The sequence below is a fragment of the Microplitis mediator genome, chromosome 9, assembly GCF_029852145.1.
Source record: "Microplitis mediator isolate UGA2020A chromosome 9, iyMicMedi2.1, whole genome shotgun sequence".
Classification (NCBI taxonomy): domain Eukaryota; kingdom Metazoa; phylum Arthropoda; class Insecta; order Hymenoptera; family Braconidae; genus Microplitis; species Microplitis mediator.
In genome coordinates, this window is record NC_079977.1 from 5,797,161 (window position 1) to 5,823,741 (window position 26,581).

The window sequence follows — 26,581 nt, forward strand, 5'->3', positions numbered from 1 at the left end:
TAATTTTTAAAGTTTATTTTTTTCTGTGTATAAAAAAGGAAATGGATTTACATGATAAATAAATGAACACAAAAGAAATCATTACATTTAAATCATTTTTTTTTCATAAATAAAAATTAGCATATATTTATAGAGTAATTATAAAAATAATTTTAATGATAGTACGCGAAAATAAATCGCGCTTTTTCATTATTTATTATTACTTGCTTTAAACAAGTATTTGTTATATATAAATATATATATATAACATACGCAAACAGTTATCTTAAAAAACTAATATTATACTTAAAACATGATAAGCAATTTTAATATAATAATAATACATGAATAAAAATAACAATAATGAAAAATTAAATTAAAAAGTAACAAAAATAAGTTAGTCATGTGATTGAGGAAATAATTATGAAAATAATAATTATCAAAACTTTTTGAGTTTGTAATCGAAATAATTTTTAATATCTCGATGATACAAAGCCAAAAAGTTTGCTAATATGTTCGTTAAACTCCGGTGCATGAGGTATGAGAGTTAAAAAAAAAACGTGAGTATATAAATAATAAATGAGTGATAAAAAAGAAAGTGATGTAATGGTTACAGGGTATTTTTACCGTCTTGGAGAGTTAATTTCCTGTACCCTTAACAATATTTACACCAGCTCTCCAAGACTTTAATTGATACCAATAGAGTTTATTTTTTTTTTTCGAATGTAGACTTTTTTTATCAAGTCATTTTATTTCAGAGATAAATGTCTTGTTAAAATTTATTATGTTTTAATTATTAATAAATTATCAACAATTATGATAGTAAAAGTCATTTATTTTTACAAAATAATTTTTTAAAAATATTAATAAATAAAACATGAAAAATCTTAACGTAACATTAAACTCTAATTATAAATAAACTATTCTATTGGTAATAATTTAATTGCATTGAATGCGATTTTACTCTGATATTTTAAAAAATCTTTAATATCTCTATACATCAAAAGATCTACAGAGATTTTATTTACATAAAAAAAATTGTTATCGTTTTCTTATTCTATCGAAATTATTGACAGACAAATAATGAAATTTTAAAAATTATAATGAGAATAATTATGATGATGATAATTATAAAAATAATAATAATAATAATGATTATGATGATGACGTCGCTGATGATTATGATGATGAAGATGATGATGACTATGATGATAATGATAATGAAGATGATGATGATAATTACGAGTGTGAATATGAGGAAAATAAGAAGAAAATAGTCAAAGATGTAGACTAGGACGCAATAATTTTCATCTCATCTTCCTGTTTGTTATTTGATCTGTACTCCTATTATTTTTTAGCTCAGTGAGTTACTTTGACGAATTCAGGATTAGACGGACAATTTTTAGGAAAAACTGGATGACCATAAGCGTTTACGTTTGTGTTCTTTGAATCAAATTCTCTTACACGCATAAAAAGAAAGGCCGCTACTATCGAGGCGACTGCAGCAACGAGGAGAAGCATAACGATACCGCAAATGAAACCAGTTAGGGACATACAAATTGTCTCTGAGTCTGGGTGTAAATTTGCATTTTGAATAACGACAGTTGTATCGTTATTGGTGTTGTTTGTTCCCAATGCAAAGTTAACGTCTTCAGGTGAGACGACTTGAATTATTCTCGATGTATTTACATCCGTCATTTCTTGAGCCGCACGTTTATATACGTGAGATGATACTATTTTTACCGTGTGGAAAAGACTCTGAAAAAAGAAAAAAAAATATTTTTAATTATCTTCTCATGTACTAATAAATAAGCAGACATTTTTTATGTTCCCACTACCCATACGAAAAAAAAAATATCCGAGAATATATGCCGGCAAAATGACATACATACGACAATACTGAAGATATAAGCCGGATATATACTACTTTGCCGGAATATATATTTTTTCATGTAGGTAAACGCGAAAACTACTGCCCTTTCGTGTAAAAAAAAATTTGTTCCGAAAATTCCGTCATCAAAGAGGTTCATAACAGAGAACTTCCGACCCTGATTAAGGATTTTAATTGAAACCGGTTCATTCTGATTAAAAATTTTGAATGGGATTCAATTGGAAAATAATATTTTTATTTTAGTGCATTTTTTTTCGATTAAAACCGATTTATTCCGATTGAACTCCATCGAATATCGATCGGATTTCTTAACCAGGGAAATTCGAGACAATTCTAAACTGAGTTTGTCACTTTTGGCGCTTAAAAAAAATTCAAGAGCAAAAACATTAACTTTCTGATCTCGTTTTTCAATAGTTTTTATGATTCAAAAAACGTTCATAATTGAGTTTAGCCTTTTTCTTTTTTAACGCCTAAAAAGTTACAGTTGAAATTTTTTTACCATTAATTTTTTCAAAGTTCTCAAAATAATTACGCTGAAGTTCAAACTTTTCTCAAATTTTAAAGTTCATTGTACGATTTTTTTTGCACACTGTAAAAAATAGGAAGTGAATTGGAGTAATTACGGATTTTATTTCAATTCAAATTCATTCTGTCAGGAGTTCCGGAGTTTAAAAAAAAATCACTCTGCATACGGAGTAAATATGGAATTTGTTCTTTCATCGGAGGGATTTGCTTTGCATTAACTCCGGATTAACTCCGCTAATTTTTTTACAGTGCACGGGCTAGTAGCCATTTTTGTCAAGTCTAGTCATTTATTGTTATCAATCCTGTCCCAGTAACAGACATTTTTATGATGTCATAAAAGCGTCTTGAGAAAAGCAAGACAAATTTTGTCTCAAATAAATATTGTCTAAATGCTTACTGGATCGAATTCCATGGTGTCAAGATGTCGCCGTTTTCTAGCGCCCCTGAGTTCTGCTGGTAAACCTTCAACTGATCTTGGTCTTCCACCAAGAGTTGCAAGATTTCCTTCTAATTCATCTGGTCCAACGGTTCCTTTTCTCTTTACAGTTTGATAAGCTCCCGCTGGGTGACCCGGTAGTGGAGGTGGTGGTAAATGGATACTGTCTTGAGAATTTTGAGGCGCACTACTGGCTGTAGCATCACCTGGAGTTGAACTTGGGGATGACGATGAAGCTTGAGCTTGGGGTGCGGGAACCACATCAGGATTTGGCTCACTATTATAGAAATAAATAATTAAATTATTAGTTTGATAAATCCCCATGTTAGTAAGCAAGATAATGTAACTTTGATGATTTTATCAGTACCTGTAAGCACCGGCTGGGCCACTAGGATGGCGAGGATCAGGATACGCTGGTGGAATTCCATATTCTGGAACTGGTGGAACGCCGTATTCGGAACCAAGGCTTTGGTGAGATGGACCGCCGTATTCTTGAGAAATTCCACCACCTGGTGCTCCGTATTCCAGACCTGGATGCCCGCATTTTGGTTCAAGACAGTTGTAACGACAGACTTGAATTACACATTGGAAGTGAACATTCATACTGTCCGGGAATTTGAATGCTTGGAAGTAAGCAAAGCTTACAACTGATGCACTCGGTCCAAAGTTTTTGATTTTTTGGAATCTATAATACGTAAAAAAATATCATAGTATATTCGTAACATATTTTTAAATTAAGGGAACTCAGAGCAAACTGAGACACCATATTTTTGGTAGTGATAGTGCCTCAGATAACCAACCAAAAACATCGTGTCTAATTTTTTCTGGGTTCCCATATGAAGCCGTACTTCTGTCTATTCGAATTAATTACCTGGACATAATTTTCGGCCTGACAACACATCCATATTGATCAACCAGTTGAATAGGAGCTCTCTTACCATCATGAGCAACACAATTTCTTACTAACATATCAAACTTATTTTCATCATCTTTGATAGCCAATACCATTGTCATAGTCTGCCCAATTTTGACAATACCAGATACTTCAGAAGCCCATGGACCTTTACCAACTTGGATCTGCATCCAACACTGCAGGTTGTCACCCAAGAAATTAGCAGTAACAGCATGGAGCATATCAACTTGGAATGGACGGAATGTGACAGCTTTTTCGTAGAAATCGTACCAAGTGCATCGCAATTTTCTTGCTTGATCCCATACTTCTTGTACATAGGGATCGTACTGAATAATTATCGTGTTTTCTACATAACTACCAGAAGGTGTAGGTGCGCCGTAAGCTGCGACATTGTGATTTCCTGAGCTGCTCATTCCACAGGAATTTAAATAAATTTCAAAAGTTGCGCTCAGGTGACCAGTACCCGGTTTCAAGTGAACGCAGTGAGGGTCTGAGTAAAAACCTTTACTGAAAATCATCCCGTAAAAGGGTCGATCGAACTCAATATTAACTCGCATATGAGTCTTTTCACATTGCACTTGGAGATTTTTTATCTGCGGTGTATCTGGTGAAGCCAGTGGCCAATTTTCTTCAGCACCATGAGATTGTGGCGGGCCGTATTGTGCCGGTGGCCCATATACTGATCTGTGTTCCAGTGGCAAGGCACTACTGTCTATCAGTGGTGTCTCGCATTTCACACTCTGTTAATTTTAAAAGATTTAAAATTTTTAGATTTTATTTTTTTACTTTTCAGTTAAATTTGTCATTTATTCAAATCATATTTATTTTTAAAAATTTGTTCCAATCGACAATTCATTTCAAAAGTATGCCAAGTATTTTCTTATGTAATAAAAAAATTTGTTCGAATGAAAGCGTTTTATCTCGTACGTGACTAGAAATAATTTATATGACAAAGGATTGTATATTTTATTGTTAATTCTATTGTTTATTTAATTAAATATACAATGAAAAATTTATAAATGTTATAGTAGATAAGATATTAGAAGCTATGTAGCGATAGTCTATTGCAAATTTACAATTTAAATTATGAACACAAATCTTGTGAAATTCAATCAAAATTTTTTTAATAAAATGCAATTTGAATAAATATATTTTTATTATTAATTTTATAATAGAAAATTTGTTTGTGTTAATTGTACGGAATAGAGTTTCGTAATAATGTCATTATAACGGATATAAGACACGTGCTTATGCGTTTACACGATCCGCTAGAATTTTTCGAGTTCCACAAATAGAATTGCCTTAGATTCTTACTTTTTTTCATGCTTTGTTCGACATTTTATATGGATATGGTATCGGTTTTTTTTGTAAGAGTGAAAAAAAAATTTTTATTACTATTACTATATATATTTTTTTTTTACATAATTGTAATATGATCCGGAATTTAGTAGACAATTCAAAATTTTCGGATTTTTTTTTCCACAAATTAGGTACAAAAAAAAAAACTAAAAATATGCACGTAGAAAATTAAAAAAACTATGGGTGTATTTTTTTAAATTCTTTTTTTTTATAATTCATCGTTTTGAAAATAATCCAAAAATTATAAGACGTCAGCTAACTTCAGTATGACATGATCCTGAAGTTAGCCGACGTCTAATAATTTTTGAATTTTTTTTAAAAGAATAAATTATAAAAAAAAAATATTTAAAAAAATTCCACTTATAGCTTTTTAAATTTTCTACATATGCATTTTTTTAGTTTTTTTTGAGTAACCGATTTGTTGAAAAAAAAAAACCCGAAATTGCTAATTGTCTTCAAACTTCAAAATCATCAGTATGACAGTAAAGTCAGCAGACATTTGAAATTTTAATAAATTTTTTTAAATAGATAATTAAAAAAAAATATATATTTATAAAAAAATGCACATGTGGAAAATTTAATAAGCTATACGTGCAATCTTCCGAATATTTTTTTTTATATTTATTTTGTTGTTAAAAAAAATCACAATGTTGTTAAATGTCTGCTAACTTTATTGTCATAACTTAAGTATCATATTTGTAATCCATTTTAAAAAATTTAATTTTGTATTAAACAAAATTAAGTTCTCCTTACATGGAGATCTGGTGCAAAATGAGGCAATTTTTGAGTAAAAAAAAAACTTTTTAGTTCCGATTATAGAAAAAATGTGGCAAAATAAATCCAGAATAAAAAATTTTTAGTAAAAAAAACTTTTTTTGTATTTGTTACCTAAATTATTCTATTGAGAATAAGAAAAAATCGAGTTTGAGATAAAATGGGCCACGATTATAAAATTTTTTGCCTTGTCCGGTCTCTTCTAGTTCCATATTTAAAAAAAAAGTTTTTATTAATTTCAAAAATGGTGTCTCATTTTACCCCAGTTCAATTGTATACAAAAGATAAGTGATAAAATTAAATCTGTACACGTCCAGCATTGCGCTAGATTACGACCAGCCGATTTAATAAATTATATGTAATGTACGTAAGAGAAATCATGTCAAAGATAATTAACTTCTATTAAAACAATTCACTTATTACTTTTTTTATTATTTATATTTGTATTTGTTTTTATTTACCGTAGTTTAAATTAAAAATGTTTTTTTGTAATTGAAAGATTGATTCTATTAATTTAATCATTATGTAGTGCGATGTAGAAAAAAAAATGCTTTCGTAAATAAAAACGTAAATGGAATGGAATAATATGTCAATGAGCTTAGAACGCGGCATGATTGTCAAGTCAAACAAGGTGAACTCTAGATCCACTGTATCCAATGCCCTGGGCGACATCTCACATTCTGGGTTACTCTCTAAGACAGGTTCACGACAGGTCGTTTGCTCTAAATTGTAATTTAGAACGGAACCCCGTTTACTAGATGTACAGAAAGTTAGCCACAGACTCACTGTTTCATTTTTATCACATTACTACTATTCAATAATAACATATAATATATGTAACTACACTGACTAATATGATTATAGGCTACACATTTGATTATAATGAGCGGCAAGTGATAACAACTTGTTGGTATCATAACCACATACTTGAGTTAATATCTATAATTTTTCATCACATTATTACCTCATATTACGGTATACTTTTACAGGACTTTACTGATCAATTGTTAATCGAAAATCAATTGATATGATCGATTATATATTTGTTTATAAGTATTTAATTTTCAAATTTTTATGAGAAAGTTCATTGAGATGATTTGTAATTATGGTAAATTATGTCGGTAATTACGAAATTAAGGGGTCGCTTTAGCGTCACGAGGGTTTTGAAAAAAAGTTGATCTAAATAAAACATTTTTCGAATAGTTTGTTCTTTTTTTTTAATCTGTTAAATTTATATTTTTAAAATTTTGCCCCCTAGTCACGCGTATATATCTAGGGGAGGCTGAGGCAAAACGGCCTCACTGATCCGGTTATTACTTGTAGTGACTTTCAACCATCAATCAGTTTACTTTTGTCCTATTTCGAACAAATTAATTGACATTTTTCCGAAACTTAAAAAAAACATGATTCTAAAGTTAGCCGGCGTCAAATACTTTTCGGATTTTTTTTAAAAACGATAAATTATTAAAAAAAAATATTTAAAAAATTGCACTTATAGATTTTTTAATTTTCTACATGTGCATAGTTTTAGTTTATTTTTTTTTGCAATTGATCTGCTGAAAAAAAAATCAAAAATTTTAAATTGTCTGCTCACTTCAAGATCATAAAAAAACGGCCCTCCAATAAATGATAAAAAAAAATTTTTTTTGTTTTTGTAAAATTGTTTCTAACATTAAGAATGTATTTCTTTTTCTTGACAACTATATTTACTTTTATATTACACTCTGACTAAAAAAAAATTGATTGTAATGATTTTTTGACAACTATTGCAATACAATTGAATTTTAATTTAAAATTCCCGCCGTAAACTAAAATTTTGATTGCACACAAAAAATTATAGAGGAAGTGAATGGGCCTCAAAATTTTTTATAAATTAAAACTATAGGAGGCAAATGGACCGAATCCCCCCCCTCCCTTTCCTTACACAATTTCTAAACACTAAAGATATCGACTCTATTAAAATTACTATTTAAAAAAAAAAATGGTTGATTACAATAAATTTCTTTTTTTGAAAATTTCTCGTTCTAATTTCCAAAAGCTAGAAAATGAATGGTAACAAAAAAAATATGAATATAGACAGTATTTTAAAAGGAATTTAAAATGTCATGTAAAATGATAATTGTATATGAATTAATTAGTCTAATTGTTCTCAACAAAATTTCACAGACTCAATTGTAATATCTCGCAATGATCGCTCTAAAAAAAGAAAAAAATATTGAGGAAAAGAAGAAGTAGAAAAAAGAGGGAAATAGTAACAATCATGAGAATCAGGCTGATCCGGGCTACGAATAAAGCCTCAAGATTGGATTTTAATTCAATGCTCACGTTGAAAAAGTCACAGAAAGCAAGAAACTTGTTACTACATTACTATATTAGGAAAAACAATGAATGTTAATTCTGTACTACCGGTTCGTTGACATGTCACAATTTTGTTCTTTAATAAAATGAATTTTTTTTTGTTTTTCATAATTCTCAATTTTTTTTGTAACATTGAACAAAAACTATGTAATTGAAAAACAAAAAAAAATATATATGTTCGTATTGGAATTTTGAAAAGTGAAAAAATAATTGATGCTTTTATGTAGACGTTTAATTAGATAAATTATAGAGAAGACTAGTATATTATCGGTAAGGAATTCGAGTAAACGAGGAAATTGTGGTAACCCACAAAATTATTGTGCATTATAGATAATGTAATACTTAAAGATCTTTAGTATGATAATTTTAAGATGAACTAGCATTATCATAATTCAATTAGATAGTTATCTATCATTTAGAGCCAATGGCAAGTATTTTCATATTTTTTTTCAACTTAGTAATAAAGTTATTTACACGCAGATAATTTTACGGTATTTTTTGCATCAAAAATTTATATAAAAATTACTATAGTCATAGTAACATGAGGACAGTATGGAATTATTGTATAAATTACCGATACTGTAGAAATTTTTAAAATACATCGAACAGAATTTACAAGGTGCATTGTAATTTTGACAAAGCAACAGATTAAATTTATACCAACTGCATAGTAAAATTTATTAGGTTAAATCAGAATATTTACTATGCAGTTGGTATAAATTTTATCTATAATTTTTAATAAATTTTTGATGCAAATACCGTGAAATTCTCTGCGTGTGGTAATTTAAAAATTCAATCAATGAAAATTGCTGTCTATTTATAATTGTAATTTTGGATATTTTTTTTACAAGTATTCATTGGAAAAATAAAATGAGATAGGAATTATTTTGACGTAGTCGAACAGAAATGACTTTTAAAATTTTTTTGAAGGTTTGAGTAAAAATCATTGATACGTATCGGAAGTTTAAGTTTGAATAAAAATACTCTCAAAAGTACAAGTTATAAGAAAATAAAACGCGTCTTAAGAAGTTTTACTTCAGAAAAAAAAACTACGATGCTGAAGTATAGAAAAGAAAAATTGAGTAATAATTTGAAATCTTTAGAGTACATTTTATGTACTCTAAATTTTTTTGTGACAAAATATGTACAAATATATACAAATTTGTTAAAAATTTTCGAATCTGCAATATTAGAATTGAACAAACTGGATTTGACAGATTTGCAATCAGCACAAAATCTTAAAAACAATTTAAAAGATATCTCAAAATATCATTTTGATTATAAATATGTCCTATATATTTACAAAAATTTTTTTAAAAATATTCACTAGAGATTTTGAATTCGAGATTTACGAAATCTATCAAAACAAAAAGTCATCTGAGTTATAACTTTTTTTTTTTTTTTTCCAATTTTCCCGCTTTAATTTAAACTTGTTTATATTTTAAATTTCTAAATTTACAAATTTGACCGTTCTGTCAATTTTTAAATTAAATACCGATTCATCGTTCGACAGCTATGGTACGGATGTGAGGTCTACAAGTGAAATTGATTTTCCAATTTTTTTACCCGCACCCAATCCTCATAATTTACTGTAAAATTAAAATTTTACGTTTATTTTTTTTTCATCTGCCACCAAGATACGCTAGTAATTAAAACAGAAAACTTCAAAAAGTCCCTTATAAACATTACAAAAAAAAAACTTAATCCCAAGAAACTTTTCCGTCAAAATTAGATCGAACTTTTCCCATTCGTATTCAATTTTTTGATTTACTACTAGACTAAAATAACTTTTGGCAATTAGCGATTCCAAATTAATGCCTTAAAATCCAGGCAATTTAAATTTTGACAAAATGGGAAGAAAATAAAAATAGGAGTGTCTGATATTAAATTAGTGTACATGTATGTGTCTGTCTGTCTGCAAAGTAAAGCAGCAATTACTGAATAAAGGCAGTCAAGAGACATTTCCCAGGAAAGAAAGCTGGATTTGTTGAAGAAAGAAGTTGATCAACGATATATACAGGCGTGTCTAGAGTCGCAATACAAGTTACCGAGGACAGTATCTTCACATTCACGAAAGTACACAATACTACTGTATAACTATGTACATATATCATACATACATTGATATATGGATACATACATATATATATATATATATATATATATATATATATATATATATAAATATATATATATTTATGAGGGAGTGTAGCAGAAGTTCTTCAACTCTACTCATTGAGGAAGGCACCGTGCGTCCGGCGCAGTGACCTACTATCTTCGGTTCGGCGGCGATAGTCTCATTCTTTCTCTCTTTTCTACTCATTATCTTTTTTTTTCACTTTACGCATATTACTACCGTATGTGTAAATATTATATATTGTGATTCCATTATTAAATATTATCTTATTTAAACAAATTTTACCGTGTACACATACGTAATAATCAATCAAATTTCACAAAATAATTATCAATTTTTAATTAATTTTTATCACTAATTAAAAAAAAAATTAATTATTTTTTTACATAATTTAATTTTAAACTGACCTCAAAAAAATTTAATTGTAGTATTGCTTAAAAATTTTTAAAATCAAAAATATTTTTTTTTTTAATTATTTGATAAAATTTGAGATTTAAGTAAACGAGTAATTGATGATTAAAATTATAATTGATAGTATTTTTTAATAGTTATTGACGAAGTGTAATAATGTAATAAATTGAAATATAAGTTGTTGAAAATATGTGAAATATACGGTTCGTAAATCTTAACGATTCGCCGATCATTGAATTAGAAGCTTAATGAGTAACGGAGTAAGATTGTGGAGATTTTTTTTCGATCTACCAAACCGTAACATTAACGACGTAATTAATTAATAGAAGTATTTTTTAAAAATATAATATATATTAATATCAGTAGCTTACAATTTTTGCACAGAAAAAAAAATATCGAGCCAAGGAAATACTTCTGACAAACGTTTTCGGGAATCGTCAAGATTTTTATTGAGCCAAGAATTTGTCTGTCAGAAATTTCTACTTTACGTGAAGAAGTTTTCAAAAAAATTTGGAATCTAGAATATTTACTTTCGGTCGAGAATTTTTTTGTGTGTTACGAGAAAAATTAGAAGTGAATGGAAGATGTCTACTTTTTTTTTTTGTTGTGTGAGTGTCAAAATTAAGAGTAAACATAAAAAATATTAAATAAAAAAAAAGTGTACGCACTAATGTCAGTAGTAAAGGAAATAACAGACTTAGCATCATCCTTCGTATAGTCCTTTGTGTTTTTTCCATCGTCTATGAGTGTGTGATATTCTGTAATTAAATAAAAATATAAATTTAATTAATAACGTCACTGATAATTTTTTTAAATTTTTAAAATAAATAATTTCGGTTGTTAGTTTTAAATAAATTTTTAAAATTCCTTGGATTATTGTCACTTGTGCTTCCGAATCCTTAATGAAATTTTATTAGATACTTGATCACGATCACTATTAAATTAATTACACAATAAAACATCGAAAATTTTTTAGAACAAAACGCTTGAGTGTGAATGTAGCAGACATCTGACCATTTATAAATTTCAAATAAATAAATTTATTTTAATTATGAAATTTAAAAAAATGCGCGCGCTGATTTTTTGATTATCGAAATACGCATTTTTTTATTTTTTCTACTTACATTTTATTTATTTATTCAAAAATTTAAAAAATCCCTAATTGTCAGTTACATTCACACGCATCAAAACGCAACTTTTTTTTTTTTATTAACATATGAGATGTTTATAAATTGCAAATATTTATCATACATAAAAATTGTTGCATTTTGTTCTCCACTTTATAAATTTTCAAAAAAATCACTTTTGCATTTGCAATTATTTTTTTTAAATTGAAATAATGAAGACATAAAATTAAAAAATAATTCTACCTCACATGTACGCAGACGAATTATAAAAATAACAAATTATTAAACCGGTAAAAAATCACTTAATCACCTTCACAATAAATGGGAAACTTTAACAGATGATAAAAATAAAAAAAAACAATAAACAAATCACGTTCGATCTCGAAACAATTGAAAGCCTGACCTCGATCGATAAGACTCGGACCCCTTGTTAGTCGTCGAGGTGGTCGGGGGTGACGTTTGGTGGCCCGGAGTGATTGCCTTGGCCGGCGGGGACTGACTGAACGTGCGAGAGGGCTTCGATGCGGCTAAGAGCCGCGTCCTAGTGACCTACTGACGCCCTCGTCAGTTACGAGTATTCAGGCCCAGAGTAAAGTAGAGGTATAGTATGGCCCCACTACAATACATTACTCTGTTACCGTACCCAGTAGTTTGTATGTATGTATGTACGGCCTGATCATCATCCGCATACGTCACCTTCTGTTCCCCGCTCTTTTTGTTTTACATCAGTCCCATTCCTTTTTTTACCAGCAACCGACTCTCGCGCACAGGTGAAAGAAATCCCCTCCCTTTCTTTACAATTTTAATTCATTTGGAAAAATTTTCAAATTTTATAATCACTAAAGTTACTAATAGGGGGTGGGGGTAAGATGGTCCCATGATTTAAATTATTTTTGTGTTAGAGGCCCATTTTGCCCATCCATAATTTATAAATTTAAAAGGAAATTTTTATTTGAAAATTGGTACGTGTGAAAATATTTTTTTTAAACGATCAGTGAGATGAAGAAAACAAATTACAGAAAACAGAGAACCGCATGTTTGTGTTGTAAATGATAAATGATAAGATAATTATATATGTTACGCATAAATTAAAGGTAAAAAAAAATAGATTATAAAAATGAACTGTATGACCTAGATTCTTACGCTAATGCCCGTATGACTATTGTAATTCTTGAGTGTGATAGTAAGCGCGGAAATAAAAAATATAAGATAACATGTGAAAGTGCAAGTGAACATTTTTTTTTGTCTCAGTTAATACATTTATTTTTTATGCTATAGTTTTATTCGGTATTTGTACATGAATATATTTGCAGCAAATTTTTTTTTTTTTGAGAAAAAAATCGATGCAGTAATTTTTTTAAAATATTACCGAAATATCATACGGCAATTTTCATAGTTAAATGATTCCATTTTTTTGTTTACTTTTAAAAAAAATATAAGTGACTTGCAAGGAAATAATTTACTATTATAATTCAATTTATTAACAGTTTGTGCTTTTTAAACTTATAGTCATCCCCTTTCTTTCTGCTTTGGGTATCCGCAACTAATTATTTATTTCCGTGTGATTTTTCTTAACTCATCTTTTTATACTCCGGATGTTACACTTTTTTTTTTTTTTAAATCATGTCTTCAATATTCAAAATTCTCATTTTTGTAACTATAATTTTTGAATCCCAAAAAAAATTGTAAGGCCTAATGTGAAATAAATTTACTCGCTTCTCTTCTGGACCATTTTCGATACGAACTACTCGATAGAAAATCAATTTTGGGAATACATTGAAGTCAGGAATTTCTTGAACCGAAAAACTAGACAATTTTTATTAGTAGGCCTATTGCAAATTTTTTAGTATAATTTCCAAAACATAGTCAAGTTTTTCTAAGTAAGGTAAGAAAGGCCTCCTTAAATTTTTTGTAAATTAAAATTATAGCGGGAAGAATGGGCCATGTGGACATTATTGAAATTTTTTTCTTAGGAATCCGATACCCCCCCCCCTCCTCCCCTAAATTAAAAGAAGTAAAAAAAAATGATTTTGGTTATTTTAACTCACTATTAAAAATTTGACTGATTTTCAAAGATTTTTTATATAAATTTGAAAATATACATGATTAAGCTATGTGATTAATCGAAATTACTAAATTTGACGAATAACCTAATCTTCGGAATTTGTACAATAAGTGAAGATGTTATATTATAAAATTTGCAACGTTTCGCTGATTTATTTCAGCTTCATCAGACGAATCTTATGGTTAACATCCTCGTCTAGTTTAAGATTCGCCTGATGAAGCTGAAACAAATCAGCAAAACGTTGCAAATTTTATAATATAACATCTTCACTTATTGTCCAAATTCTCAAGATATTATTTGAAATATTTCGATCATGGACGAGAACTTAAATATTACTAAATTTGTTTTCAAAAACCTTAATCAGTTTTTGATAATTTCGAGTTTATAAAAGTCTTGTTATGGAAATTCTCGAATTTAAATACTACACGCATGGATAAAATAATTTTCAATTAAAATTATGGATTTTCGATTAATTGTCAGCTTCAAAGTTAATTGAAAAAAAAAAAAACAAATTATTTGAATGAAACAAAATAAAGTACATTGTGATTTTAATTTTAGTCATTCAACACTTGAAAATTTAAAATTACGTAAAAAAGAATATAAAAAATTCAGCATATATTTTATATTTCCACTGATTTTAACTTGTTAATAACTTTAAACAATTCGCTATAAATTTAAAAAGTAATTAGCAACAGTGTATGAGAATTGACATCTTAACTGGCTCTTATGTAGACAAATAGCTTAATATATATACTTATAAAGATTAAAATCAAAATAGTAAACTGGCTTTCTCGCCCTCTTTTTATACACAATAAAACTATAAGTTTATAGTTACTGTTATATATATACACATATATGATCTTGATAATTTAAAATGTATTAATAGAAATTTCTACCGGTATTTAATAAATGAATTTAAATGTTATATCGTATTAACAATAATAATGACATCTTACTTTCATGTAAAAGAGGTAAGGCCTATCGAGAGAAAGCGGCCCAAAATATCTCCCAAAGACGAATGAATGAGTTCAAGGCCTATGAGACTTGATTTCTCATGCGGAAGTGATCATAATGTTTCACGAAAGAAGACGAAATATAAGAATTCAGAAAGAGAAAGATTAGAGACCCCATTACGAAAATTTGTTCTCAATACCTAAATTTCAAATTTTACACCGTGACGTATTTTGTTTCAATTCTAACACTATTTTAATACTTTTTACGACCTTCACTATTTTTTATATACAAATTTCGATAATCAATTATCTTAAAACATGACTAGCATTCAATTTACTTGAGATAAAATGACTATAAAAAAATTATGAGTCATCTTTACTGAAGTGTCATTGTAGTTAATACAGAATAATGCGATAAAACATGAATTCTTTTTTCTCAGTAATATAATAGTCGTAAAATATGGAAAAGTGATCAACTTAAACTGTATTTATGGAATTGAGAAAGTCACAGATTCACATCGAGATAAAATTTAACATCTTTAGCTATGATTACTCTGTTTTTTTTTGCATACTTGTTGTTTTAATTTATTTTCTCTGTATTAATTTACATGTTTTTTAAATTATTCCATAATTTATATCGACAGTTATATTTATCGATACTTAATTTTTTTTACATTTATAAAATATTCATGATTTTAAATTTATATTAAATATTTATTGTGAGAGATAAAAAAAAATTTAATTATATGTAAAAATTATTTGACATGAAAAAATGTAGTAAAGTAGGAAAATACTTTAGAGATTTGATCTTTTTTTAAAAAAAAAAAAAAGTAAAAGACGAAAAGAAAATTCCAATTAATTTGGGATAATTAAATGCATATAAAAAAGAGATTAGTTTTACGATTAATAAAAAATATACGGGTATGGTAATGAGAAACGATTTTGTCACGTTTGATATGACTAACGAGTTACCAGTGAATAGTTCTTATGTTTAATATGTAAAGAGAAACTTCGTGATGATGTGGGACCACGGATAGATATTCTGTAAGACCTACATATGATCTGGCATCTAAATTATTTTTTTTTTATGGGTATAAGTGTTCAATAAATTATCTTTTTAATTTTAAAAAAAAATACCGACAAACCTGGGGCGAAATGACACTATTTTGAAAATTTTTTTTTTTAATTACCGGGTTACGATTTGTAAAAAATTGTGGGTCAGTCCAAGTGCGATTTTTTTTCTAAATAGTTGTCACCTGAATCATTTTATTAACAATTGGCTGAGGTAAAATGGGTCACGATTGTAAGAAAAAATTTTTAATTGAATTTTCGCTGATCAAATTGCCCCATTATTTTCCATAAATCGTAACTGAGTATCAAAAAAAAATTTTGGTTGTCTCATTTTACCTCCGGTTACTTTGTAATAAAATTTTTTTCAATTACAATTTTGGTTAATTTATTAACATGGTCTGCAAATATTAAGTTTTTGTTAACCCTCTTAATGCATGACAGGTGCATTCGTGACGTAATTGGGATCCCGTTATTTTTACTGGACATATCGTATACCAGGTGAAACCCCAAGACATCCGGATACGATCTAGTGCTTGGTCCGTGTTTATTTCTCGTAAATGTGAAAGTGAATCATGTGTATGTAACTGTTTGGTAGGGCGGACACTATATTATACCTAAAGTACCGTTATAACGAAACGAAATCGAAAATAAATTTCTGGACAAAGAAAAAAATCCCAAGAATTTAAAAAAAAGAAAAAAATTTTATTACTATAAATTATTTTTTCCGTGATGATAAATTTTATCGATGTAGATCTTAATAAAAAAAAAAAAAAAGATTAATTGAATTAGTTATATTATATATGATGAAAATTTTTCAGGAAATATGTCGCGTGTTTCGTTTGCTTCTTAACGCAAACCAGAAAGCGAAAAATTAGCGCGAGACGATACAGTGTACCGAAGAAAATTAGAGGACTTGCGAAAGTCGGATATGTTGAAATTCTACAATTTAAAGAGTAAAAAAAAATAATAAGAATATTTTTGACACAAGAAAATAAAATAATAATATTTAAAAAATTACGCTATTTATTATATATTTTATTTACACGGCCTTATTCTTATAAAGTCAAAGAGTAAAAAAAAACGCGAGAAGAGAGAGACGTAAGAACGTTGACACACTGACTCGCTACCCCACATACCCTTTTACCTTTCCGATGCGTATATAGAAGCGAGGAGAGATTTCAATGGATTCGTCTCAGCCTCTACTTCGTGTATACAATAGCAATTCCAAACTCGTTTTATTTTTATGCTTTTATAATTTAATTTAATTTAAATTATAAAAATTCCCGCCATTAATTACTCCTGCATCCTCATCTTATTCTTAGCTTATCATTAATTGAATATTTAAGAAGGCAATTACAAAATTTTAATGATTTTGATAACACAGGTTTCATTACAAAAATCACAATAAAAAAAGTTAATAAATTACAGCACAGGTTAATATAAAACACTTATATCACATCACGTAATTTTAATAATTTCACAAACCTTTTATTGTTGGTAATTAATCCTATATGGCACACACTCACTTTCAAATTTTAAGTATGAGTAATTTTGAATTTTTTAAAATAATTTTTTTTGCTAATTGGATCACTATATTCAAATAAATAATAATATCTTGATAACTTTGATGAGTATGCTCTCTTCGTTGTGAGCTTATCGGAAATGAAACTCTACTTATATACTCTCCCCTCTTGATCATTCTGTCTTTCTTATTTCTTAAATATCCTTCTCTGTTTTAAACATTACCCTTTCCCTCTTTCACGTTAACCATGTCGTTTAGCTTTCACCAAAAACCCACGATTACCATTGTCCCACTCGCCAACAAATATTTATTTTTAAATTAATTAAATTCATAGTCCAACTGATACAATTTTTAATTGCACCTGTTTTCAAAATTAAGTCGATAGTAATTTAGGGGACGGACTGGAAAAACGGGACTGCTAAGAAAATAATAGAATTTTGTGCATTTGAATTTCCAGATGTCACCGAAAAAATTTTTTTCCCTGGCGGGCAAATCGGACAACCCTCAAAAAAAATAAAAAATTTCTATTCGTTCGTTCGTTTAAAAAAAATGACAATAAATTAATTAATTAATGAAGATAAATAATTAAAATAAAATTTTAATATCGCGAAAAAGACAACGTATGGATTTTTTATGGTCAACAATACGTTGAGTCCACAGAAAAATTCCTGAAAAAAAATTTTGACGATGAAAAACAATTTTTGAAAAATAATTTTTTGCCAAATTTTTGGGTGGTCCATTTTGGCCGCCCGGTCCCGTTTGACCCGCACTTACCCGATATAAATATCTCATGTAATTTTCATTTAATTTTTTTTCTCACATATTATGGTCACAAAAAAAAATCCGGTTTTAAGTGAATGGAGTTTAAATTGAGTCTCGAGTAAATAAATTGTATCAAGTATTTAAATGATATTTTTTTTTTATATTTAGTTGACTGCACGAAAATATTTAGGGGAGATCGAGGTACAAAAGCCCACCCCCAAAATTTGGTAAAAAAAAATTAGTTATTGAAAATTTTTTTGTAATTTGAAATTTTCAAGAGTAAAATAAAGTAACTGGGGTAAAATGAGCCGTTGAAAAAATGTAAAGAAATGAAATTTTTAAAAGTGGGCTGTAATGCCCGGAAAAATGTTTTTTTTTTTTTTCGTATTATTGTAAAATAAAATGAAATTTTTTCGAAATTAGGTAAAAAAAAAAATAACTGATTTAGATGGATCGTCATGCCTTGATTTCCCTACTGAGTAACAAAATAATTTATTTTCTCAGAATAAAATAGAAATATTTTAGCAAGTTATGCATCTAACATAACAATAGTAGTAATTTAGTCTGTTTATTAGAGAAAGAGTTGGCTTTCTTTTATTATCTTAATCATATATATATACATATATAAAATGAGACAGTGACCAGTCAACATTGTTGTAAATTATAGTTAAATTATAAACGCATGCAGAATTTTAAAATCTTTGTTATTATTGTCAGTTTAAAAAAGGAGAACCCTAACGGAAATCATCCTTTAGTCTATGGTGATCGGCGAAAGTCGAAAATCTATAAGGAAAGTATTTTAAAACTTTTCTCGATGATTCATAAGTCAATATATATTTTTATTATTTATTTATTGCAACTATCGATATTTTATTTTATTTTCTCAGTAATAAAACAAACAATAGAGAAAACAATTTTTTCAAAAATCTATTTTACTCGAAATGAAAAAATGAATTCAAATTTTAATAAAAATTTATTTTACAAATTAACATCATTACCAGGTTCATTAATTTATTTACTGTTACATATATTTATTAATTAATTAGTAGACTAATTTGTTTAATTATCGATTTTAAAAATTAGTAACAGATCTAATTAATTTTAATTACAATTTAAATGCTTTCTAGTATTGCAAGTATTTTCTTTGTCTACGCACATTAACTTTTCGGGAGAAAATAAAATTATATTGTGGAAATTCCAGTGAGTATTATTGAATGGTGAAATTGCGCAATTTTTCTCTGGTTAGATGCTTTGACGTCAGAGACCATTCATGTCTCCGGCTTTCACACGGATCTTGGGGGCTTTGTTCCTCTTTTTATACCTTCCAATACTCTACATAAGAATTTTTTATTTCCAACTCAGTAAATATAAAAAAAAAATACTATACTTAATACGCACTTTTCTAAAGATTTCAATTTTAACATAAAAAAAGTTTTCTTTGTTCTCATTTATAAAAATTATGTGATTCATTACAATGAAAAATAACTATTGTGAAAAATTTTAAAGAATTTTTATTGTAGCAGTTGAAAAAAAACGAGTAAATAATTTGTAGATCAATCTAATGTACGGCAATAAATTCAAAAAATAACTTTAAGAACTTTTATGCCCTAATTCGCGCGCATTTCATGTAAGATTTAATTTTTATTTATACTTTAAGTTATGATCTTAAATAAACAGATCGTAGCAAATGTCAAAATAATCATTAATATTATTAGAGGACGTGAATGCTTTCATTTAATTTATTACTATTCAGCTCGGGTTAATCAACGAATGAAGTCATAAAAACGAAAGTTGGCCACCTATCGCTATTCTATTCGTTAATAAGCTCCGATCCGATATGAAAGTGAATGACGTCAATGGTGTTTTTTATTACGTCAGTCTTAAGACTTTTTTTTACATTCAAGAAATTCATAAGTTTCGAATATTTAAATAAAACTACAATTGTTTTAATAATCGTGTCATATTTTTTGAAATTTTGACTGTGACGAATTTCAATGAAACTCAGAGTAGTTGATAATTTTAATAAAAATTAAAATTTCGTGTTAAGAAACTTAGAAAATGTACGTAATAAATTTTCTGCAGACTTAATTATTTTATATTAATAATCTATCGATTTTATTAAAATTTTCAAAAATAAGAAAAAATAAAATTTTTTTAAATCAGAAGCCGACCCGCAAAATTAAAAGATTTCGGGGCAAGAAATTTTTGCATTATGACTCAAAAACAAAAATTTTCTTAGAACGAGAAAAAATTTCTTTGCCCAAAAAATTTTTTTTCGCCTCAAGAAAATATCGTAAGTCAAGAAATTCTTTTTTTCTGTGTGGAAATAAAAACAGAGCTCAAAATTTAGTAATAATTGCCATAAAGTAAACTGAAAAGCTATTGATATACAATATATATTTTTCACATAAGAAAAAAAAAATTACAAATCCTTATTAATTTCTGATTTATTACTGCATTTTTTATTCATGGAATCGTAATTGTTACTTATGTAAAAATTAAAAATTATCGTATTCCAGATAAGGGTTCTAGTTTACTCTAAATATATAGTAATTTTTATTAACTTTTTTTTCTATGCCTATAATTTCAATGGAAATGTATATTCCTTATATAGATCACCGGAATAAGCAGTAGATCTTAGACAAATAGTCATTAAAATTTTTTTATTTATTGAAATGAGTTCTATCTTAGCACATAGTTAATAAATCTCTATATATTTTCTGTTAAATTCTCACTGAGACCGAAAAAAAAGACAATTTTAATTAGATTTGCATCCTTCCGATTCAAATACTTTGATGATATTCACTGCGCTGACTTGTGGGTGTAAATTTCAAAATTACTTATAACTTGAAATTAAAAATAATAATTATTATTATGAGTACTTAAGTCTCAAAGAGCTCGAAAATGTATTCATAACAATTTTTTCGAACTCAAGGAGCTCGAAAACAGCGGGAAGTTTTGGGGGTGGCCCGCAGGGTCAACCGATAGACCGATTTTTTTTTATCGTTCTACTCATTGTTGTAATTACCATGCCTAGCACCATAACTTCCTCTTCACCATATTTATCTTTGCTCCCAAGAAATTTTTCTCTTAGTTTAAGTCTCGATGCAAGCCAACAGCAGCGGGTGTAGTTCGGTGCTCGCCACTAGATCGCGCCCACGGCTTGTAGCGTCCCTGGTAAGAAACTTATTTTAGAGTTATTATATTCCCAGCTTGAAGCATTAATGGGACAGGTTAGCCGATATAAATTAGCAGAATGATGATAACTTAATAACTTATATGAAAATAAATTATAAATTAATTTATTCTGTGTATAGTTTCTCTGTATATATGTAAGATTATTAAAAAATATGAAAAAAATATGTTTCTTTTTTCATACGGGTAATACTGAAACAAAGAGCCAAAAAGTAGTGAAAGGCAGGAAGTGGAGGAGAGGCTTTTAGTAAAATTAAAAATGTTTGAATTTGAAAACAATTTTTGTTGAATATTTTTAAGGAGAAGACATATTTCTACTCAACGTTTAAACCACATGTGGCCATGAATCAGTATTCATTTATTGCAAGCGGCCGCTCTATTTGTTGTGACAGTTTGGAGAATATTTCTTCCATGTCATCCAAACGCTCAGCTATTTTTTATTTCCACGTCTTCTTCTTGATGACTTTTGATGCATATTATTTTGTTTCTACAATTGAATGTTTTAGTATCTTATGCCCATGTATGATTACTTCAGTTCATTTTTCTTCAGTCTTACTAAACTTGTAAATATTCACGCAATAATAATTGATCCTAAGATACATTTAGAAATATATACTTAAGTTATTTTAACTATAAATTTATTTATATGTATAAAATCAAATACCTTGTATTATGATACAACTTCAAACTTTTTCGATTCGAAAAAAATTTTTCAAATTAAAATAATTGAATCATCATGAAATATAATAAATTTGTTTAGCATTCCCCGCTGAGAAAACCGAAGTTTCTAAGAATTGGGCCAAAGATAAATCTAGAAACTATATATAGTTTTTAAAATATCTTCAACCAATAAATTTTCATAAGAGACTATCTTAATTTATGAGAAATGTATTTTTGCAAGACCACGGTACTATTATCCGAAGAGACGTTGCGATTGATTCGGTCGCTGTTTTGGAGATCCTGAAGCTCAAAAAATTTATCTTAAATATATTGTCGAGCAACTTGACAAAAGTTGCATTCTATATTAAGCTTTGAAAAATCGTCAAATCGAAAATAATTAAGAGAGGGAGTCTCTTAGATTTTTGTTTACAATTATGCTTGATAAAATCAATGTGGGCGGAAATCAATAAAAGTGATAAAGATTGTGAGTTGAATGAATTTTAAATCAGATCAGAGCGTAGTGCTCAAATTTTAGTTATAATTGAATATTTTCTTTATATAAATTGATATTTAATCAATGAAAAAATATCAATAAAATAGTAATGAATACAATAGTATACCAATTGTTTAGATAAATATATAATATTAATTGCCGTTTAGGGACTTTTACTATATAGTGGGCGGAGGTGGAGGGGGGGGAAGAGTTTTTTAAGGTAACTTGGCTCTCCCCACTACCACTGGCTTATTTTTCAATATTTTTTAATGAAAATTTAGCAGAATATTCTTGAAATGATGCTTAATAATGTCACTAATTTTTGAAATTTTAACAAAGACGGTACTCTAAAAAAAAATCACAAGAATATCCTCTTTTTTTTGTATCTCAGACCCCTTTCCCCCCTTAATGTTATTCATATAATTAATCATTCCAATGATAAAACATGATACGACGGTTTTGTCAGTATCAAAAGCAAGTTTTTATGATAAATTGAAATATAGATTAGATGGGAATACAGGATATATGAGACATCATCGGGTAGTTGATCCTAATATAATGATAGTCGAAATATCAAACTACTTTCTAAGGAGACGAGTAAGTCAATGTAAGTAAATGTGTACCGTTAAGCTTAAAGACCTTGCGATAAGCTTGTTGCAATACATGTACAGAAAAAAATGTATATGATAGTATAGAATCTCGCGGGTGTGAGATAGTCATACCAATTCAAGCAGTATAACTTGCTTGATCGTATAAATAATTAGCATACAGACACACTGACACACTAAGACAATCTTCTTTTTTTCCCCTTTCTTTTTTTTTAAATTTATTCATAATTGAATCCAATATTTAATAAAGTTACAGGCGATTTACGATCAACCGGCATTGCCAGTGATTTAGAAAAAAAAAAAGTATGATTGAAGTGTGAAGTAAAATGATGAAAATATGTAAGAACAAAAAGATATTCAATGACCTACAATTTAGTGGACACAATATTAAGCGCTTATTGTATTGTCTTCGAAGATATATTTAACTTGACTGTTTACATAAATTAGTTTTTTAATTTTAATAAATATTTATGTGCTTTGAAAATGTGTATGTATACATATTAATCTCAATTAAGGACTGAATATATATATGTAAACCCGGGGCAAGTGAGACAACATATTTCTCTTAGGCGCCCGGGGCAAAAGGAGACGTCACTATTGAGACTAAAAGAAATTATTCTCTTGTTTAAATATGTGTACTTACAGTTTGTAAAAAATGATGGGGCAAGTGGATCAGTCCAGACTAAAAGACCAATTAAAATTTTCAGTAAACAAAATTGTATTTTTGTGTTTGTTACCAGAATTAATTTATTGAAAACTAGAAAAAGCTGACTCGGAGTAAAATCGGCCGCGATTGTAGGAAAAAATTCTTAATTGGCTTGAAATTTAATCAGATCTAAGTCTCAAAAAGTTTTTTACGAAATATCGTACGACAAAAATTAATTTTTTGCGGTAAAAAAAAAAAAGTTAATCATTTATTGAACTCCAAGCGCTAAATTTACGAAGTTTTCTGAGCTCGAAAACAGTAGGAAATTTTGGGGTTGATCTAAATGTTACCCATTATCCAGATTTACTTTTTGCATATGCCAGCGAGTCTCGATTTTCAACAGATTTTCTATGTATTGTCTTGGAAGCTGATGTTGGCCGAATTTGAATCCTCTGCTAACTATTTTTAGCCTTAAAAAATATAAAAGGCCATAAGTATACATTACTCTTTAATATAATTATTAAGGAAATTTAATGAATAAACCCACATGAAAATATCATATATGGTAAACATATATTAAAAAATATATGTAACAGATATAAATAAATATGTGACAATACATGAAATCTTATATAGAACTATATATAGATTTTGGCCGATTTTATTATATTTTTATCTATGTTTTCTTTTATATGCACTGATAGAAGGATTTTTTTGTATTTAAAAAGATTTGTTAATATTTAATAAATAATTTATTAGAGGATAGGTCCTTAACAAATATTTATTAACAGTTAATAAATCATTTATTAGCAGCGATTTTTTTGTGCTAACCAAATATTTATTACTATTTAACAAATAATTTATTAACATATAAAAAATGATTTATTAATATTTAAAAAATTCCTCTTATTATTTTTAGAAAAGTTTTACATTAATCTTCTCGTGATGGGAAATCTGTAAATAAAATAAAATTATTCGAAATAATTTTTTGAGAATAATGAATTGAATTTAAAAAAATAAATAGTTGTAAAATATAAAAGAAACCTACATATTCATTATATTTTTTATTTAAACGAAGTCGTAAACAAACACTAGGGATTACTTCTTTTTGGGTCTCTTCTCGAGTTTTAGTAAGGAATTCACCAAGGATTTCAAAGTCAGTTATATGGTTTACTAGAGTGGGAATACAAAAGTAAATTCATAAATTTAGTGTTAATTTTAGAAACGGAATATAAAAAATAAAATCGGATGACAAGACAATGAATAGGTTAAGTACTGATGCTACTGAATATACCTTATATATAACTGTCAACTTACCACAAAAAATCGAGTATAACTCACTTAAATCCCACGATTGTAGCAAAGCTTCCATTTTATTAATTGTTTTTAAGTATAGCCATCTATCAACACCGACCACCAACAAAATATTTTTTAACTATTAACAAATCTTATTTGGTGGAAATAAATATTTTTTTCAATATATTAAAGCTTCTTAATAGTTACAAAAATTTTGTTCTCATAAAAAATAGATTTTGTTAATACTAACGAATATTGTTAATAGTAAAAAAATATTTTTTCCACCCAAAAAAATATCTGAAAAAGATTTTAATAAATTGATTTATTAAATACAAACAAATCCTTCTATCAGTGTGATTTCATATATTTCCGTATAACTTCAATATGTTATTTATATATGAAAACAAATAAGAATACATATATAATTCCTCATTATATGGCACGATATATGTACCATGTATTTAACTTTATAAATTTTTGTATATTTTTCGATATATCGAACCATATAAGTCTCCCCATATATGTAAAAATAAATCAAATCTATTATTTTCTGTCTTCCTCTCTGTGTTATAAAATTCAAACATTGTGTTCAGAATATATATATGTTTGCTAGCTTACAAATTTACATATATAATTATCAACATATGTAATACATATATGTGCTAACTTATAAGTTTACATATCTGATTATAAATATATAAAATATATGTATTAACTTATAAACTTACGTATATAATTAATTACATTAAAACTTACTATATTATATATATAAGAAAATATATATCGTTTTTTGCCACTTATATGGTCCCATATTGATTATATATTTTTCCATATATATTTATCATATATGGTATTTTCATGCGAGAAAAGACAAATTAAAAAAATAAATTCTCGTCGTTGTTTATTTATAAAAATTGGGAATTATTTTTATCTTTTGCTAAATAGTTAACCCGTGTTTAACATAATGAAAGTCTTAAATATTATTATAATAATCATCATTTTTAGCTTTTATTTCATTATAATCTTTATTTATTTATTTAGAAAGCAAGAAGTAACGCTTTGATTTCCGGTGAAGAAGATCACGAGAATTGTAATTCGTGTGAAACATTGAAAGCAAGATAAACCTGTCTATATTCACTCACAACATTTAGTTTCTTTTTTTATCTTTTATACAAGTAATTGCATCTGCTGTGTAACACGATTAAGGAACCGGGTTTTCTTCATGCTGAATGTAACTACCGATTGTTAGAATATCACTAACGGCAGCATTTATGACCTTCAATCATGTGATGCTAAATCTTTCATATTTCCATAAGTCATGTCCTCAATTTATGTACTAATTATATTTATAAACAGTGTTAATTTAATTAATAAATAATAATTGCAACCTACTTTAAAAA

The 26,581-nt window shown here is 27.7% G+C and overlaps 1 protein-coding gene and 1 long non-coding RNA gene across 4 annotated transcripts; both read right to left on the reverse strand.

The window, feature by feature from the left end:
• Positions 1–526: 526 nt before the first annotated feature.
• On the reverse strand, positions 527–17,650 carry LOC130674618 (cuticlin-4). Of its 3 annotated transcripts, none has more exons than XM_057479998.1 (6): positions 17,485–17,650; positions 11,452–11,541; positions 3,703–4,484; positions 3,199–3,516; positions 2,793–3,108; positions 527–1,737 (listed from the first exon to the last, which is right to left on the reverse strand). In XM_057479998.1, exons 2-6 carry the CDS (start codon positions 11,518–11,520, stop codon positions 1,339–1,341), a joined length of 1,884 nt encoding a protein of 627 aa, XP_057335981.1. In that variant the 5' UTR covers positions 11,521–11,541; positions 17,485–17,650; the 3' UTR covers positions 527–1,338. The 3 variants fall into 3 exon arrangements, with proteins under 3 accessions (XP_057335981.1, XP_057335983.1, XP_057335980.1); XM_057480000.1 differs by lacking the exon at positions 17,485–17,650 and adding an exon at positions 12,221–12,446; XM_057479997.1 differs by lacking the exon at positions 17,485–17,650 and adding an exon at positions 12,154–12,446.
• Positions 17,651–24,758: 7,108 nt separating this feature from the next.
• Positions 24,759–25,506, reverse strand: LOC130674926 (uncharacterized). The gene is made up of 3 exons (XR_008991171.1): positions 25,203–25,506; positions 24,934–25,058; positions 24,759–24,839 (listed from the first exon to the last, which is right to left on the reverse strand). It is a non-coding gene; the product is annotated as an uncharacterized LOC130674926 (long non-coding RNA).
• Positions 25,507–26,581: the final 1,075 nt, after the last annotated feature.